Source organism: Oratosquilla oratoria, chromosome 19, assembly GCF_046742065.1.
Source record: "Oratosquilla oratoria isolate Oo_2021 chromosome 19, ASM4674206v1, whole genome shotgun sequence".
Lineage (NCBI taxonomy): Eukaryota > Metazoa > Arthropoda > Malacostraca > Stomatopoda > Squillidae > Oratosquilla > Oratosquilla oratoria.
Genome location: NC_134795.1, coordinates 64,451,038 through 64,470,741, shown reverse-complemented (window position 1 = coordinate 64,470,741; position 19,704 = coordinate 64,451,038). Strand labels below are relative to the sequence as shown.

Sequence of the window (19,704 nt, the reverse complement as noted above, 5' to 3'; positions counted from 1 at the left end):
CGGGCACCTTTTGCAAAGTCACTAATTCACCCGCAAACGGGAGGGTTGACCCCCCTCACGCCCCCAGACCTCCGCCTGTCTAACACATCCGTCTAACACGCCTGTCTAACGACAGACGGCCTTGGAAAACATCTTCGGAGAACGGTTGACGCCCAGATTCAACTTTGGTCCGAACGAGACCACCGAAGACGAGGTTCCGACGTACGAGGACGCCCTCCTCGAATACTCGAGAGCCACCTTGACCTCCTCCTCGAGCACCACGACGACCATCACCGCCGACATCGACCCCGTGAAGACGGGGAACTGGACCAACAAGTTGACGTCGGCCTCGAACCGACCTGTGCCTGGGTATGCTGGCACTGTGACTCGAGGAGGAGGTGCCGGAGGCGGAGGAGGAGGACGGGAAGGCGACAGAAGGCGAGCGGGAGAGTCTGGGATCTACACGACGCTTCTGGGACTCTTCACCGCCGCCCAGTACCCAAGACCTTCCAGATCTTTCGGTAAGTGTGGAACTGCATGACGACCTCGAGGTGGACGGGGGAAAGGGTTCCCTCGGAGAGATGCCGTCGACTGGCGGTAGACAAAAATAATAATATAATTTTGGAGCATGTCATGGTCAGCGATGTCTTTGGCTCGTTTCACACGTATCGGCTTTTCGCCGTGCGCCGTCCACGACACGACGTCGTGGTCTCAAATAACCATGAGTGGCTAAGGACGCTTTCACGCAGGGTTGTGGTCGTGACGTGTAAAGGCGTCCGTAGACATCCATGGTTAGTTGAAACCACGACGTCGTGTCGTGGACGGCGCTCGGCAAAAAGTCGTTTCGTGTGATACGAGCCTATAACACGTTGACCTGGGAGAGTTGAGGGTTCTTTGATTGAATAAAATCGTCTTGCGTTAGGCGGAATGATGTAGGAAATAAGAAGGCCAAATTGGTCACAGGTTAATACACTAATACAAATTTTGAACTGACTTTTTCTCCCCCATTATTATTATTATTATTATCATTATTATTGTTATTATTATTATTATTATTATCATTATATATATATATATATATATATATATATATATATATATATATATATATTTTTTTTTTTTTTTTTTTTTTTTTTTTTTTTTTGTGGGGTTCCACTGTTGGACTCGACCAAATGGATTTTTTTTAATATTTTATTTTATGTATTTACTTATTCATTTATTTTTAAATTGGACAGAAATAAAGTACATCATTGTTCAAGAGAGGTTAGTTTGCTAAACCGTTCCTGATACGTTCTGAGGCTTTATATATTTATTCATTTATTCTTAACGAAAGACGAACTTCTGTAAGTTGCGTATACATCGTGTATACTATATATATCCAGGCATACATACACACATGTATCTATGAACTCTGCATGTATGTATAATGCATGTATGTATATAATGTATATATGTATATATACCATGTTATATGATATATATGGAGGCATACATACGCACATGTATTCATGAACTATGCATTTATATGTATATGATATATACCATGTTGTATAATGTTATATATGCAGGCATACATACGCATATATATTTTTGAACTATGCATGTATTTGTATAATATATATACCATGTTATATGATGTACACTTTAAACCCACTATCGGAGAAACAATATCAGAAGTAGAGGAAAACTGTATATTTCGACTACTATCTGAAATCCTCTTCAGCAGAAGGTAGTAGTCGAAATATACGGATCTCCTGTACTTCTGATATTATTTCTCCGATCGTGTGTCTAAAGTGTACATTTACAAATGTGTTATAAACATTACAGTTTCCCACGTTATATGATGTTATATATACCACTCGGAAACTGGGTCGCGATGCACATGAGCCCTAGATTTGTTGGGTCACGAACGCACAAGTGTTGAGGTCCATTTTGGCAGAGATTTAAGGTCCAAGAAATCGCTCGTGCGACGTTTGATCAGCTTCGGCCTCTGATCAGCTGAACACTTGTTTACTTCACGTGAGTCACCGCCAGCTTAGGCTTGTGTGTGTGTGTGTACGTGTGCCGGAACATGGGTCATGTAGAATTTAAAGGGAAGAGCCTCGGGTAAGAAAGGAAAGAGGGTTTAGGAGTGAAATATGTACCATGACGTCTCGACCTTCACCATGACTACTACCCCATCGCCTCTTTTTTCCTCCTCATCCTCCTCCTTCTCCTCCTCCTCCTCCTTCTCCTCCTCCTCCTCCCCCTCCTCCTCCTCCTCCTCCTCCTCCTCCTCCTCCTCCTCCTCCTTCACGTCCTCCTCTACCTTTCCTTCTCTTCCTCCTCTTCTCCTCCTTATCCTTCTCCTTCTCCTTATCCCCCCTCCTCCTTCTTCTTCTTCTCCGCCATCTCCTCCTTCTGCTCCTTCTCCTACTCTTCCTCCTCCTCTTCCTCCTCCTCCTCTTCCTCTACTCTTCCTCCTCCTCCTTTTCCTTCTCCTCCTCCTCCTCCTCCTCCTCCTCCTCCCCAAGTGTAGGAATTCCGTTACCTAAAAATACACCAAACACAACTACTAGTACTATTACTACTGCTACTATTTTTTTTTTTTTTTATAAAGCGACCTCCATCCTCGTGGAACTGTGTGTAAAAAGCAGTATTAGGATCTGTCTCTCACAGACACAGTTCATTGGCCTCTCTCTCTCTCGCCAATGACTACAACTACACTTTTTTTCTCAATCTTCTTAATCTTCTTCTTCTTATTATTATTTTTATTCTTCAAAACTGTACTCTTCCCGTAAAGCTAGATAGGAAGACGTTGGGTAGAAATAGCAATTTTGACAACTTTCAATTTTAGCCAATTTTTTAAGTTAGCAAATTGTGTATATGCGTTTGCGTGTGCATGTACACGTGAAAATGTAGTTAGGATCACGCTTCACATGAAACAAGACAAACTCATCGACGTTCAGCGTCTTGTTGGGTGAAAATCTGGCCACCAGGAACTATTTAGTGTTTTTGTCTTAACCCATTCAACTCCGATGACAAGATGTCTTGTCATTTGGTCTGTGACGTCAGTCCTCGCTTCGCTGCGAGCGAAGCGAGGATTGACGTCTCCTTATCAGTAGCGTGTCGGGTTGAGACTCTGTGTGTGGGTAATTCTTTACTCTGGGTCCTTTCTCCCTGTCGTCCTTCTGATCGTCTTATACTGGTTTGGTTTTCGACTTTCAGTGGGCGCTAATTCTCTCTTCCTCTCTCCCCCCCCCCTCTCTCTCTCTCTCTCTCTCTCTCTCTCTCTCTCTCTCTCTCTCTCTCTCTCTCTCTCTCTCTCTCTCTCTCTCTCTCTCTCTCTCTCTCCCTCTCTCTCTCTCTCTCTCTCTTTTTTTTATCTATTTATTTTGGTTATTGGTCACAAGCTCTTTAAGTTACGGAAGAAACGGGTCATACTCTTACCGGGAACAAGTCAACCCCCCCCCCCGTCGTCCCTCCCGCCCCGGCTAAGTAGTACCATATAAGCACTCAACCCCTACTTCCACCCCCCCGTCTTCCCCCCCAAGTACCATAAACAAGCCAACCCCCCCAAATACCATAAACAAGCCAAGCCCCCCCAATACCATGAACAAGCCAACCCCCCCACCCACCCCCGGCCAAGTAGTACCTTATAAGCACTCAACCCCCATTCCCCCGTCTTCCCCCCACTCCCTCCCGTCTTCCCCCCACTCCCCAAGTACTCTAAACAAGCCACCCCCCCTAGATACCATAAAAAAACCAAACCCCCCCCCCCGGCCAAGTAGTACCTTTTAAGCACTCAATACCCACTCCCCCCCCCCGTCTTCTCCCCCCTCCCCCCTAATACCGACATTATTTTGTACAAAGCAGAGCAGTAAAGATCGAGGAAATGTGGGATGGTTCTCCGACCAATAAATTACTTGTCCCGGTAGTTTGTCATTCATTGTTACTCGCCAGGGTTGATGGAGAGCCCTGTGGCATTCCCTTGGGCCTGCTCCCGAGAAGGGGCTGCCACGGGGGTGAAGGAAATCGACTAGCGGCAACTAATCAGGACAAAGGGAAGAAAGGAGACAAACCCACCCACCCACCCCTTTTTTTTTTTTTTTTTTTTTTACACTACGAAAAAACTACTTTCGCTTGCAATACATCACGTGTTAGCTTCGATTTACACAAGTTAGTAGTCTTGTTATTGATTTTTTTTTCTTCTTTTTTTAATAAATTGGCACACCGTGGAGCTCCTGGAACGGCCCTGGGTCATTTCCCAGAAAGCTCGGGCTGAGAGGTCGCTCTCTTTCTCTCTTTTCTTGCTCTTCTTATTTGTTACCTTTTGCAAAATGTGTGTATTCTCTGAAAATGTCCTAATAGCCGAAAGCGTTTAGATTACGCCTCTTAGTTTTCCAGTGGTTTTCAACAAATATATAATGTGCTGCTATGAATGTTTAGAAGTATCTATGTATGTGTATATATATATATATATATATATATATATATATATATATGTGTGTGTGTGTGTGTGTGTGTGTATAACATCTTTTCAACCACAATTCACTTTTAATCCCATGCCATCGCAGTCGAGACTGACCTAGGAGCTCGATGGAAGCATATATATGGAAATTGATACGTAACAAAAGGTGTCAGTGACTTAGCCCATTGCGCTATCAAGAGAGCGCAATGGGCTAAGTCACTGACACTTTGTTACGTTCGAGCTGAGTTCGAGTCCTGAGCTTGACCGCGTATCAGTTCCCACGTATATGCTTCCATCGAGCTCCTCGTCAGTCTCGACTGTGATGGCATGGAATTAAAAGTGAGCTGTGGTTGAAAAGATGTTAATCTGTTCACTGGGGACCATTCAGTGTATGTATATATATATATATATATATATATATATATATATATAATATATATATATATATATATATGTGTGTGTGTGTGTGTGTGTGTGTGTGTGTGTGTGTGTGTGTAAAAGAAAGCGGGTTTTCGTTGTTGTGTTAAAATGACAGCATTCATATAGTTCAATAACTATAGAAATGTCGTTTATACGTGTGTGTGTGTATATATATATATATGTATATATATATATATATATATATATATATATATATATATATATATATATATATAATATATATATAATATGGTGAAGGAAGCTTGAGTGAAATCTGCGCAGTTGTTGCTCCATGGGTTGCTTTCGATAACGTTTGGTGATAGATTTCTTGGTTATATTTATCTGTACAAGGCAACCGCAAGAGTTGCCAAATCATAATTAATCAACTGTGCCACATACTCGGGTTGATGAAATGACTGATTTATTGACGTAATTTGAGTGTGTGTGCGCGCGCGTGTGTGTGTGTGTGTATGTGTGTGTGTGTGCGCGTAAGTGTGTGTGTATGTGTGTGTGTGTGTTTGTGCGTGTGCATGTGTGTATTTATTTTGCGATATCCTATCCGGCCGTTTGTGTACATGTCATGTCGCCCCCAGCGTTCGATTCCCTGGACACCGACTTCGACTTCCATCGTCAGGATATTTTTGTTTTCGTTTTTCTTTTTCCCGACAATTTTCTCGCATCCCTGTGTCGCAGGCTTGAGTGCAAAGCGGAAATTAAATTTTAATCAAGGATGGCGTAAAATGCTGAGGTCGATAAGGAAGAAAAAGGGTGGGGGGGGTGGAAGGTGAAGGAAAAAATCACCATCGAACTCTTTTATCTCGAGGAAGGATATCGAGAGCCAGAATTTTCGTGCGGTGAATCTTTAGTTCGATTTTTTTTTTTTCCAGAACGAACGATAGTAGTGGTTGTGGTGGCTGTTTTAGTTGCCTGAAATGTGATTTATTACTATTACTACTACAACTACTACTACTACTACTATTACTACTACTGCAACTACTATGACTGCCACTGCTACTACTACTACTATTATTATTTCGTTGTTTTATCATCACATCTTCTTCCTCCCATTCTCTTTTTCTCTCTATCTTTCTATCTCCCACTCTCTCTCTCTCTCTCTCTCTCTCTCTCTCTCTCTCTCTCTCTCTCTCTCTCTCTCTCTCTCTCTCTCTCTCTCTCTCTCTCTCTCTCTCACACCCTCTCTCACAGCACATAAGTCACAGGTGACGTTGTCGGCTGCTTTCAATTGTCTTCCACCATATTCTTGTAAATTTTATTATTACATAATCCGTGCGCGCGCGCACACACACGCACACACACACATCGATGGCGCAGTGGATAGAGTTCCCGGCTGCCACTATGGCAGTCTGGGTTCGAATCCCGTCCAGGGCTGAAACAATTTCAGTATCGCTGTGCAGCGGGTCGTTACACCAACTCTCGTGGGCGGGGAGTTGTGTGTGTGTGTGTGTGTGTGCGCGCGTGTGCGTGTAAGGTCACAGCATTACCCATGGATCGGTCATATACGAGCTCTGAGCTCTCTTCCGGAAAGGAAATAGCTGTTGATCACAAGTCCAACACGAGACCATGGTGAATCACACACGCACGGGTCCAACACGTGATCCAAGATCGTAGCGAATCACACGTACAACCGCAGTCATAGACACACACGCACACAGTTATGTATGAAAAATATATACGAGTTCTTCATCATGAACACCTGTACAAACCTTGGATTCTAGGTGTCGTGGTCACAGGTGTGACATCTGTGGGTGGTTTGTATCCCCCCACAACCCCCCACACGCACGCGCGCACACACACACACACACACACACACACACACACACACACACACACACACACACACACACACAAACACACACACACACACCACGCACCGACCGATATAAGAAGAGTCCCATACCGATATTTATGGAGTTAATCAACAACAAAAAATAACATTGTTGTACAATACGGCTATTCCTTAGCTTACTGTTTTTTATGCTTGTAACAATATTTTTACACTGTTTTAGTTTATAATTTTATAATTCTGTAGGATGTATATTTTCAGCAGTAATGCTGCTATACCCAGTGAAGCGTATATTATTATTACACACACACACACACAATCCCTATCGCCCAATGATAACGCTTCTGTTTGAACGCCAGGCCGGGACTAGTCTGTGTCCGGCACGCCTTGACCGTTATGACTTAACGTCGGATTTACCCATAACAAACCAAACTCCCTCCTCCTCCTCCTCCTCCTCCTCCTCCTCCTCCTCCTCCTCCTCCTCCTCCTCCTCCTCCTCCTCCTCCTCCTTGAGAAGCATAGTCCAATGGAGGTGCTCCTACTCCACGTCCAACCTTCTGACATCCTCGCTTTCACCTAATTTAAACACATGGAATTAATCTTGTTCTTACGAGGTTGTGTTGGTTGTGTAATCATGTTCATCTTTTGATTATGGCTCTCTCTCTCTCTCTCTCTCTCTCTCTCTCTCTCTCTCTCTCTCTCTCTCTCTCTCTCTCTCTCTCTCTCTCAAAACGTCATTTCCATTATCGTAACCATGACCAAGATAATAAATGATGTCTCACAAGGTCACCCAAAAAAAATCACGTGCAAACACAAACCCAAAATAATGAGAATGGGGCGAGTTGCAGACAATAGAATTTTTGGGCTCAAAATGATCTATTCTTTGTGTCGGTTTGAACATCAACTGATTATTCAGAGATAGGCTCGGTCCAGTAATAATCAAGCGCACGCACGCACATCACTCTTTTTATATTCGTTCTCCTCCCCCCCTCTCTCTCTCTTTCTCTCTCTCCCTCTCTCTCTCTCTCTCTCTCTCTCTCTCTCTCTCTCTCTCTCTCTCTCTCTCTCTCTCTCCCTCTCTCCTTTCCTCTCTCCTTCCCTCTCTCTCTCCTTTCCTCTCTCCTTCCCTCTCTCTCTCTCTCTCCTTTCCTCTCTCTCCCTACTGTATGTCCCACAAATCCTGCAACACATGAACACGAAAATGAGGGGTTTCTTCCAGGATCGCATAGTTTCGGTTGACTGCGACACCTGTGCCCCTTGTGTTTGGACATCCTGGGCGATTGGCAGTCACTGGTGGCCTTTGGGGATCGAACCTGGGTCTGAGGAGAGTACTGTGGTGCCAGAGTTCGAACTGTAGTCCGCGGGGTTTCTCCTCTGATGAATGAAATCACCTGGCGGTAGACTAACTTACACGACTTTTTGCCGTGCGCCGTCCACGACACGATGTCGTGTGATCAAATAGCCATGGGTGTCTATGGGCGCTTTCCAAACGTTACGACCACGCCCACGTGTGACAACGCCCATAGACACCCATGGTTATTTGATCACACGACGTCGTGTCGTGGACGGCACACGGCAGAAAGTCGATACGTGTGGAACGAGGCTAAGAGTCCTTGGGATTCCCACCGTCCCTTCGGTTAAATGAAATCACAAGGCGGCAGGATTTGAGTAAGTAACTTGGAAAGTTAATCCAGTAAAGTTGAGTCCTGGACCTAAGTTGTTTTATTTCATCTAAGTAAAGGAGAGAGATGAAGATAGTGCGTGGGCCGGAAATAACTGGTTCTTAAGAGGACTTTTCCTGTCGTGAGATGATTTGTCCGGACGGCGTTCCCCTCCCGTGGACAGTTGACACGTCGTCGTCTCGGATTTGATAACTTAATCGTATGTCTTATCTCTCCTATCACTTATCGAGACCATTAAGGACTCGGCTATGGAGCAGAGTTGTGATGTTTTTCGTCCCCTGTGGGTGGGTGACACAGACTGGCATTGGTAGATTTGACTTTGGGTGTCATACGTCATGTCTGTGACGGGGCAAAACCCAGAGAGCCCAGTCAGTCGACAGGGGCTGGCGGGTGCAGTCGTTTAGCGCGCGCGCGCGGGAAAGTGTTTGAAAGAAAATCTACCTCATATTTCGTCCACCACGGTGTTATGTGTGTGTGTGTGTGTGAAATGAAGTATTACCCTTGCATGTGCATGATTCCGAAATAATAACTTGACGTGCATGGTTGTTTTTCTGTCGTGATATCGCATGACGCAGTGTACAGTTTAGTTTTCCACCTCGCCTTGGTTGGAATGCCTGGAGCAGAGTTACAAAACCTGTAGACCGTTGGACGCTTCCATGGTTAGCACCAATATCACCTTGCATGGGAATTTCAGTCCCGTAATAGGCATTGCATTTCTGTTGACCCATTTTCTTTTTGTCTCTGCTTATTTTTTTTCGAAATGCATGTGCAGCGTTACCAAAACTGAGCTGGAGCATTGGACATAGCGTGGATCCAGCGCGCACGCCTTGTAGCCTAGCCGCGCTTGCCTCTGTATTTAGACGGATGTTTTACCTCCATACACTGCTGGAGACTACAAGTGCCACTTGGTGTCAGCCCATGCACGAGGTGCTGGCACAGTCTGAAGACGACTCACGCCCTTGGCACGAGGTGAAGCTGAAGAGGTCACAAGATGGCCGCAGTTGATGAAGAGGATCTTCCAGGTACAGTTTGCCTACGACCCGGACAGCAATGCAGATCTTCTCTTTAAGGATTTTACGTTTATAGAATGTGTGTGTGTGTGTTTTACTCATCGACTGGTGTTAGATCATTAATGTACCTATCAATACGTAAAACCGTCGACACCAATTTTCTTCGGGTCTGTTGTTTTAAATCTTTTCTATTCCTTCAACCACTCGCATGATACATGCAACCTATTTGAGATATTTCTTGGGAATAAAATAATTCGGTAATTAAGAAAAATACAGAAGTAAGAATGGTAAATGAAGATAGATTAATTATCACCGCCGCTTTGTGAATAAAACTTGTTCGATCAGTGGACGAAATGGTATTTTTCCTCCAACCTCCAACCTCTATTTGAACAACTAGAATATGACTTCGTTAACAGAAATCTAGTCTTCTCAAAGAACATTTCAACAGCATGTCTAACATTCGTATAGGTTTGCAATCTCCTTTATAGTTTGATATTTGGAGATTTGAAAATTCAAATATTGTAACCGAAGTCGTTTTTACTCGAACGAACTCTCAACGGTCGTCGCTGGTGAAGAGGCCCGTGGAAGCTCAGTATAACTCTTTTTCACGGCCATATATCCGTGGTTATGACCACAAATATCGTTTTATATCACATGCACTAGACATGTTCATGTCATACTGGCATATCTCATTCCGCATCTAAGTTTATGGTATGTTTATGTTTGTACGTGAATTAACATATACATGTGTTTATAGAGTATATATTCATATATATCATGTTTATATAGTGTGTGAGTGTATGATTCACCATGGTCTTGGATCACGTGTTGGACTTGTAGTCAACAGTCATTAACCTCCCGGATGAGAGCTCAGAGCACACACACCCAAACTCCCCGCCCACGAGAGTTGGAGTAACACCCCGCAGCGAAGCGATACAGAAATTATTTCAGCCCTGGGCGGGAGTCGAATCCGAACCGCCGTAGTGGTAGGCGAGAACTTTAACCACAGCGCCACGAGGTGTGTGTGTGTGCGTGTGTGCGTGCGTGCGTGACCAACCATTCCGAGTGGACGGCTACAATTATAAGCTTTGCTCATGGATACTCTCCACATCTGGCGAGGCCACAGAAGCGACTAATTTGACGTTTGAATCATGGGCCCATGCGGGACACCCCTACAACAGTCTGCGATCATTTCTCCCTGTGTACAAAGACGCAGAGTGAAGCACAGTCACAATCAAAAGTTTTTATCCACACTACAGGACTCACGACGCCAATATAATGTTTTATTTTCTTGTCGATTACGTGATATATTTTCTTATATATGTATTTAGCTTGCAGTTATGTAATACTCTTGAATAGACAAGTAAAAAGTTGTCAAAGAAATTTAATTTTGTTTCATGAAAAAAAACTCTGAGTGGGTCATAACTTTTGCTTGTGGCTGTACCGCGTCTAATCCCAGTAACACGAGGTCATCCATCATCCATCCATCCATCCATTCATCTGAGAATCTGTCATGGTTTTAGAGATCTACACGATATACGAATTACAGTATCTAGGGTAGCTTCAGCCGTGAATGGCGCTGGCCGGGAATAGGTGTGGCCGGGAAAAGCTCTGGCCGGGAATGGCGAGGGAACCTAGACCTTGAGGTACGAAAGTCCGATGAGTTTGTTTTTAACAGTAATCGGCTTACTATCATGCCATTCTGTTCGACCTTGTGCGCATGCACACACGCACGCACACACACACACACACACACACACACACACACACACACACACACACACACACACAAATAGTTACTGGTTCAGTATGAACGAGTGAGGCACATCCATTTTGACATGACGGCGATTTGTTCGAGAGAAGAAAGGACCCTTTCGGTCGGTGTTCACATGCTCCTCACTTATGGATCACTATTTCCACCCCTACAGGAGATCATTTCAACATCGAATAAAATCTTTTTTCATCCGCTAATGACTACTTGTTATTAGTCTGGAGACTCAATTGGGAGTAACTGGGGACCTTCGGGGACCTCTGGGGACCTCTGGGAACCTCTGGGGACCCCAGGATCCTGAAATGGGAACCACTGCAGTCAATAGGAACAGTCACGAAGAGCACACATTGATATCAAGTAAAGGATGAAAAATTGTATTTCAGTGAAATAACTGGGTCTGTTGGTGACGTCATCGAAAGCGTAGGTAGTCATGTATTCGCCTAGTAGTGGGTTCGAACCCCGCTCTTCTCTCCGATTCCCAGCAATGACTGGTACCTGGTGGCGATCAGAATGAATGAATGAAGAATTCGATAACAGTGAAAGGGTTAATGAAAAATTCTTTGGTTAAGAGGGACGGAGTACTCATGCCCTCACGTGGGATTTAGTGGGTGAGTGCGCCACGGAGATGAATGAAGTAGTCTGACGACAGGTAAAGCGACAAAGAAAAGCACCACCCGGTATGGAAGGGGTTCACGGATATGGGTTATAACCCCCATCGCTCCTGAGGGGGTGCCACGGAAATGAATTGAATAGCTTGGCTTGAGACAGTTAAGGAAGAACCTCACCCGGTACGTAAGGGGTATATTGGAACTCAAGGTTCACGATAAGATAACGTTTCCGTGGTGTGGCTCATCGCTCGAAGGAGGACCTCGACTTCGAACTGTGAGCCGTGGCTTCGGCTCGCTCTTCGGTGCTCGGAAATGGGGCACTATGTTGGTTGTGTGCGCACCAGTACACGGCTAGTTTGATTTATTGATTTTCGGATTAATTCATTAACCATCCGATCTTGGTTTCGCAAGCTGAGGGCCTCGTGTCGACGGAAGGCTAGACATGAGAGAGGAACATCCCCAACCCCGTTCCACTTTCATCACACTTGTCCATTTCCGCTCTTTCCTCCACTGAAATTTTAACGAAAATTGCTGTACCTTGTGGCCTCCCCGTCATATCATGCACGTACGTTCCTTGTGCACCCTTGTCATGGAACAATAGGTCTTCGCCCAAGTCAATGATCCCTAAACTTTTGGAAGCTGCGTTGTAAATATAATGGCTGACGCCAAAGAAAGGAAGGAAAAAAAAAGATAATGTATTCTCTCTCTCTCTCTCTTTCTCCCTCTCCCCCCCCCTCTCTCTCTCTTTCTCCCTCTCCCTCTCCCTCTCTCTCTCCCCCTCTCCCCCCCCCTCTCTCTCTCTCTCTCTCTCTCTCTCTCTCTCTCTCTCTCTCCAGATAGACACAAGTTGATATTATAAAGATCTCTCTCTGGGGAACCCTCAGGGACGCCATGATGGAGTTCTGAAGGTCCATTTCGCCCGCGAACTACACTTTGGCCACTCACGCACGTTTTCTCTTGATCGACATCCCGACCACATGCTTTTATGGTTTTTTCACCCAATCCAGTCGGTCCTCCCACATTTTCGTTAGTATTAGCACGCGCCACTTTCTTCCACCCACGCCATCACAGATTCGTGAATTAATAAATGAAAAAAAAAAAAAATAGTTCGGATTGCTGCTGAGCTGTTTTCAGGAATTTTGTCAGAAGAAACAAGTGTTACACGAGTTGTGATACAAGAGTTGATTCAGTAGCATAGGTCGTTTCCTTTTTTTCAGTACTCGCTACTAATATTATTTGATTTATTTTATTGTAAGGAGGAAATAGCCATTAGTATATGTATGTATTGATACTGGGGGAATATCAAAAGTAGCATTTTTTTTTTATTGTCGTCGATTGAATAAAGTAGATCATTTGTACTACCCCAACAATCCTAGCGAATTACAAAAAGTAAGAAAGCAAACGAAAAATAACTATAAATAATTGAAACAAATATAAAAATAAATTAATTAATTAATAAAAATTGTCATTCGATAATTCTGGAGAAAATTTAACGCCTCTCCTGCCCCAGATGTTTAGTTTTTGTTAAACTTAAACGGCTTTATTCGGTGGAGCAAGATGCTGTAATGATTATAATTTATTTTATATTATTTGTTTTTGTTTTGTTATCATTTGTCTGTTTGATTTTCATTTATTATTAGTTATATGTCAAATTATTATTATTTACTATTTACCTGTTTGTTTATTATTTAACTATACGTCTGCATTTATTTATGTATTTTGTTTGTTATTTACATTATTATAATTTTTATTTATCATTTTATAATTATTCTGATTTTTTTCGCATCCGACCTAGATATGGACCAAAAGATCTCCTGTCGGCATGCTCCGCCTTTGTAATCCTTTGTCTCCGATTATATTTTATTATCATTAAAGATACCTTTTGCTCCTGCGATTATCGCTCAACGATGATCGTTAAACGATTATCTAGAGCGCTAATTCATTGTTTTTAGCGACTCTAGCGGCAGTCGCTCGAAGCAAATGAGTCCCCATCGTTCAAAAACAAAGAATTAGTGCTCTGGACAATCGTTTGACGATCATCGTTGAGCCATGAACGATCATCGTTGAGCCTTGAACGATCGTCGTTGGGCGATAATCGGACCGAACAAAACCCACCTTAGAGCAAAGGTTTGAACAGAGCAAATGCCAACTTCCATTTGCTGAAATGAAGTACAGTTTGAACTCTCTCAAGTGAGAGAGAAGTTCAAACTGCACTGCAGTTCAGCAACAGGACGTCTACCTTTGCCCTGTGGTGCGTCACCTGTGTCGCCTGCGTCGCCTGTGTCGTCTGCGTCGCCTGCGTCGCCTGTGTCACCTGCGTCGCCTGTGTCACCTGCGTTGCCTGTGTCGCCTGCGTCTCAGTCTGGCCCAACTGGGTCAGAGAATTAGTTTGAATTTATAACAAATTAAAACAATGACTTGGTTTTGATTAACAGGACTTACTCCACTTGAAGAGATTGTATTCTAGTTGCTAAACGGCTTCGTTTCACCAAAAGGAAACTCGCGCCTAACTAGGTTCAAAGGAAAGGAGTTTAAGCGTCCGGTAATCTCCCTTGAATGGGAACGATCGTAAGTGACGATAACTGTTTACATGTCGACATGTTTTCTGGACCGGGGGCTCTTGTCACCATGGGAACGTAGATTGATATCAGATTAATGCCTGTGATGATTGTCCTATTTGCTCGCGTGTATGGAGAGGACACCCCCCTCCCCCTCCACCTCCCCCTCCCCCCAATACACCTGCGCTGTTGCATGACAATCAGAAAAGAAAAAAAAATTGTACGGATATAAAAAAAAATCTGTTTTCCGTTCGTGTGCAAGGCTGCCAGTTAAGGACTTTGTTTATCGAACGCGTTTGTCTGTAAGCAACCTTAAGTTTCGTGTTTCTCGTGGGTGACGTTAGGTTCGTCGAACGCGGTTCGACAGACACGTGTTTAAAGTGATGTGTGAACGTGTGAACGGGGTATTTGGTTGTCGAACACATTGGTTAAACCCCAAATACCCCGTTCTTCTCACGTTCACACATCATCACTTTAAACACGTGTCTGTCAAACCGCGTTCGACGAACCGTTAGACCGTGTAAACTCCCTTTAAGCGCAATCTGAGACGCAGGGGACATAGGCGACGCAGCACAGAGCAGAGGCAGAACTTCTCTCTCACTTGAAATGTTTCTACGTGTACTACCTCACCATTTCAATGAATAGATAAATAGATAAAGTAAAATGAATGAATAAAATAAAATATTTATAATAATAATACTAATAATAATACTAATAATACTAATAATAGTAATAGATAAACGAGTAAATTAATGAAGAGATGAATAGATAAATATATAGATGAATATTTAAATGCTCCATGGAATTTCCAAGGTCGGTTATTCCGTTCGAGAAGGCAAACAGACAAACCAATAGTTCCTTTTTGTATGTGTGCGTGTGTGTGTGTGTGTGTGTGTGTGTGTGTGTGTGTGTGTGTGTGTGTGTGTGTGTGTGTGTGTTTAATTACGCAGCCTCTGCCCTCCTTAACACCCAACACACACACGTGTACACACACACACACACACACACACACACACACACACACACACACAACCGAGAATCGGGTTGTCAGAAGGATGGAGGTCTAAACAAGAACACGACGATTCCCAACGTAAAGAAAGCGAACGAGATGACGTCACGAAGAGGCGCGCAAGATGCCAACAAGCTGCCACGAGGTTACATTACACAGTGAAGTGACCTATTCTTGTCTTGACCTCACTTGTGGTGTTCCTTTATGATCAAAGATGGCGCCATAATCGCCGCGTGGATGATATTTGCAAATGTGTGAAAATGAGTTTTATATTTAATTGTGAAAGAATGAGACAGGGACTTGTGTAATATTTACTATCATCAGAGATAAATGAAATCATCATCGCTGGCCATATCCACACAGACAGAGCAACGGAGATAAGAATGTATCGGTATTCGAGTTCATTGTTTCCCCATAAACCGGACGAATGCTTATGAAATTGCAGCCATACTCCAGTAAGCCCGATCGTTCATTATGCTGCAACAGGAGCGGGGGAGAGGGGGGGGTTGCCGTGGAAAAATTAATCCTTTTTACAAATTTAAGCCCTGTAAACCCTAGAGGATGTTAATTAGCTTAAGATTTTATCAAGTTGGGCTCCCACGGGCTTCTTCACCAGCGACGACCGTTGAGAGTTCGTTGGAGCAAAAACGGTTCAATATTTGAATTTTCAAATCTCCAACTGTCAAATCATCTTTCCGTTATATATAGCAGAGCTGAATGAGGAACTAAGAGATTGTGAACCTGTACGAATGTTAGACATACTTTCGAATTATTCTTGGAGAAGTCTAGATTTATGTAAGTGAAGTCCTATTCTAGTAATTGAGATGGAGGTTGGAGGTAGAATGTGGAAAGAAACACATTGTGCTTTCTGCTGGATGTTGACCTCGACAGCTGTTGACAAATTTCTAGATCCTGTGTTGATATACTTTATATCTTACCGTCCTCAGGATTTCTGTTTTTTTTTTTTTGTAAAATTTAATTTCTGGGTATATCCTCACAACACAGGATATGATAAGCCAGTATCTCTTACTCCATTCTCTTTTTCCCACTCTCTCACTCTCTCATTCTCTCATATTCTCTCTCTACCATTCTCTCCTTCTCTCACTCTCTCTTCCACTCTCTCGCTCCTTTCTCTCTCCCACTCTTTCTCACATTCTCTCTCTTCCACTCTCTTTCCCACTCTCTCTTTCTCTCACACTCTCTTCCACTCTCTCGCTCCTTTCTCCCACTCTTTCTGCCATTCTCTTTCTCCCACTCTCTCTCTCTCTCTCTCTCTCTCTCTCTCTCTCTCTCTCTCTCTCTCTCTCTCTCTCTCTCTCTCTCTCTCTCTCTCTCTCTCTCTCCCCCTTCTCCCTCCCTCCCTCCCCTCCCTCCCTCCATTCCCTCCCTCCCTCCATTCCCTCCCTCTCTCCCTCTCTCCCCGCCGAGTTTTTAGGGTAGGCGATCAAAAGAATTGCTCTAGTTATTCCAAGACGGAATGTGCAAGGCTTCGGTGCATTTTATACCTTTATCTCCTCAAAAAGTTCTATTTTTACGACGTTAGATTACCTAATCTAGTGATCTAGATGAGGCTCCGGACACTAGGACTGGGTGGGGATTAGGGGGTGGGGGTGAGTCTAGGGGATTAGGAGGAGTAGGGGGAGTTTCTGTGCTCCATTTTTCATCTGTAATATTCTTGCAGTCGGTAATTAAGATACTCGAAGAACCTTCAAACCGGCCTCGGGGTGTTAATTCCAGTCTTTCTTATTGGGGCTATGTGTATACACCTTTGTACATAAGAATAGAGGAACGAAGGATACTGCAAGAGACCATAAGGCCTACACTAGGCAGTTCTACTACCACTTATCATCCCCATCCATGAAGAAGTCTAAAATTCTCGTAAAATAATAGTTTCAGAACTTGCAACAGGGTTACTAAGTCTATTCCATTCTTAGACCACCTATTAGTAAACCATTTCTTGCCTATTTCCTTGTTAAAGGACACACACACACACACACACACACACACACACACACACACACACACACACACACACACACACACCCTGGGCGGTCTGGGTTCGAATCCTGCCCAGGGCTGAAATAATTTCAGTATCGCTGCGCTTCGAGTCGTTACTCCAATTCTCATGGGCGAGGAGTTGGGTGTGTGTGTGCGTGTAAGGTCACAGCATTACCCATAGATCGGTCATATATGAGCTCTTCCGGAGGGAAATAGCTGTCGATCACGTGTCCAACACGTAATCCAAGACCATGGTGAATCACACACACACACACACAAATATATAAACTGTTGTATGTTGTTGTAGAATGAGGAAATTACACCATTTTTAGAAATACGACTTATGGTCATGCATTAGTTTTTTGTTTTTTTTCTAAAGAGGCGAGTTGCGTACTTCTTTGTTATCGAATGGGTAATGCAGAAATTAATAAAATAACGTGGTTGTGGTTGTTGTTTTTGTATTTTTATTATTTATTTTTTCATTTATTTATTTTGTGGCTTAACGTCACAAATTGCTTTCCTATCGGGACGGTGCCCCTTACAAACAACTCTGTAGCGTGGAATTTGATGAACCATGCCCTTGGTTCAACTTCGCCGGCGGCAGGGTTCGAACCGCCCTAGCCCGCTCAGCCAGCGAGCTTCCGTATTGTAGGATTCAAGAGGATAATTAACCAATTTAGCCAAATCTAATTTGGAATTTATTCAATTTTGGCGAAAGATCGTCGACGTACTCTTTCACCTTCCCATTATCCGTGAAGGCCCTATCACATTGGGCTAGTTTTCCTCCGACTGTTGGAGAAAAATCGCTGCTCATAGCTTTCGGGAAGGAGCATATGCTGGAATAAAATTATTTTCATCCAGCATATCAAATAACAATTTAGGTATTTTTTTGTTGAGTAAACAAAATAGTTTGCTACAGTGATTTTACGGCTGACAAAGTGCTGGAGGTAGGGTGTCGGAGGAAAAATTCCCCAGTGCGATAACCCTTTGATGTATCGCGGTGGGTGAGCAACGACGACAAACTTGCCGCGCTTGTTGAAGGCAATTTTTATTTTCTTTCGGAAATAGAAATAGCGCTATTATTATTTATTTCCGAAGATTTTTTTTTAATAAAAGAATAGTTTCCTTAGATTACCGGTCAAAAATAAATCTCGTGTCACCTACCAATTTCGTACCAATTCCGTTGACTTAGAAATTCATTAGCGCGGTGAATCTTCGTTTTCTACGATTCAGAAATTCATTAACGTTTTCGTTTATTCATTTCCTACGATTCGTTACCGAAAAATAATTTCTTAGGAAAGAATAACCTCATTAAAAGAGGGCGAAAAATAAAAGAATAGTCACAAATTAGGAATTGATTATATTCGGAAAACTTAGAAATACTTCCCTGTATAGCGGTATCTATATTTGGGATTTAGTCCTCTCCTAAAATAACATTTCACCAAACCTGTTCTCAGTAACTCTTTGTGACGTTCAGTACTCAAGATACCCTCAGGGGTTGATTGAAAGATGTATTGTCGTCAACTGCATTAAGACCCTATCCTAATCCAAATGTTATTCTATTAACTTGCTATTTTATATATATATATATATATATATATATATATATATATATATATATATATATATATATATATATATATATATATATATATATATACAAACTCCGAAGCGGCCTTGCTGTGGATGTGCTGTGTCTTGCTACATTGTTTCTGCCCCAGGGCAGTGGGCGAGATGCAGGGATGACCCGTCATCGAAGAGGAGCCAAGATCAAAGGGAGGGAGGGGGGTGGATGGGAGTGGAGTATGATGGAATGGAATGGATGGGAGTGGATTTTATGCCTTTGTTTTTGGCTACCTCCCTTATGTATGTATTTTTATTTGTTTATTTATTTATTTATTTTGTTGTCCAGAGTTTACCCCTACTCTAATCCTACTGAACATACTACACACGAGATATCCCATGACATCGTCCGATGTTGGTAACTTACTCCCAGACACGTTCCCTCGAACGTTCCCGGCTGTACATACACTTGCTCGTGATAACCACGTGTGTTTATAAAGACTTATTTTCGTGTAAAATCATGGTTACTTTTCTCGCCGTCGCTGCAGGGTATACTGACGTTGGTTCTTTTTCTTGCAGAAACTGAGCGTCGCATCAAAGCCAACAACCCCGAGTTTAACCAACAGTTCAACTATGCCGTAAGTGTTGCCACTAGTTTATTTACATTATACCCATTATATATATATATATATATATATATATATATATATATATATATATATATATATGCAAAGTAGACCACTTGGAAATAAGAAACTAACGAAGCAGAGCGCTTTCGTATATTACACATTCATGTAATACACGAAAGCGCTCTGCTTCGTTAGTTTCTATTTTCCAGGTGGTCTCCTTTGC

General features: G+C 43.1%; 1 protein-coding gene across 8 annotated transcripts in view; it reads left to right on the top strand.

Annotated features, from left to right (window-relative positions):
* ATP8B (ATPase phospholipid transporting 8B) overlaps window positions 1-19,704 on the top strand; it is a 209,078-nt gene that overhangs the window by 121,033 nt on the left and 68,341 nt on the right. For 3 of the 8 annotated variants that reach the window (XM_076203218.1, XM_076203217.1, XM_076203223.1), the window contains 2 exons: window positions 116-500; window positions 19,432-19,490. In XM_076203218.1, the coding sequence (XP_076059333.1) occupies window positions 116-500; window positions 19,432-19,490 (444 nt within the window). The other 5 variants (XM_076203224.1, XM_076203219.1, XM_076203222.1 and 2 more) reach the window with 4 other exon arrangements.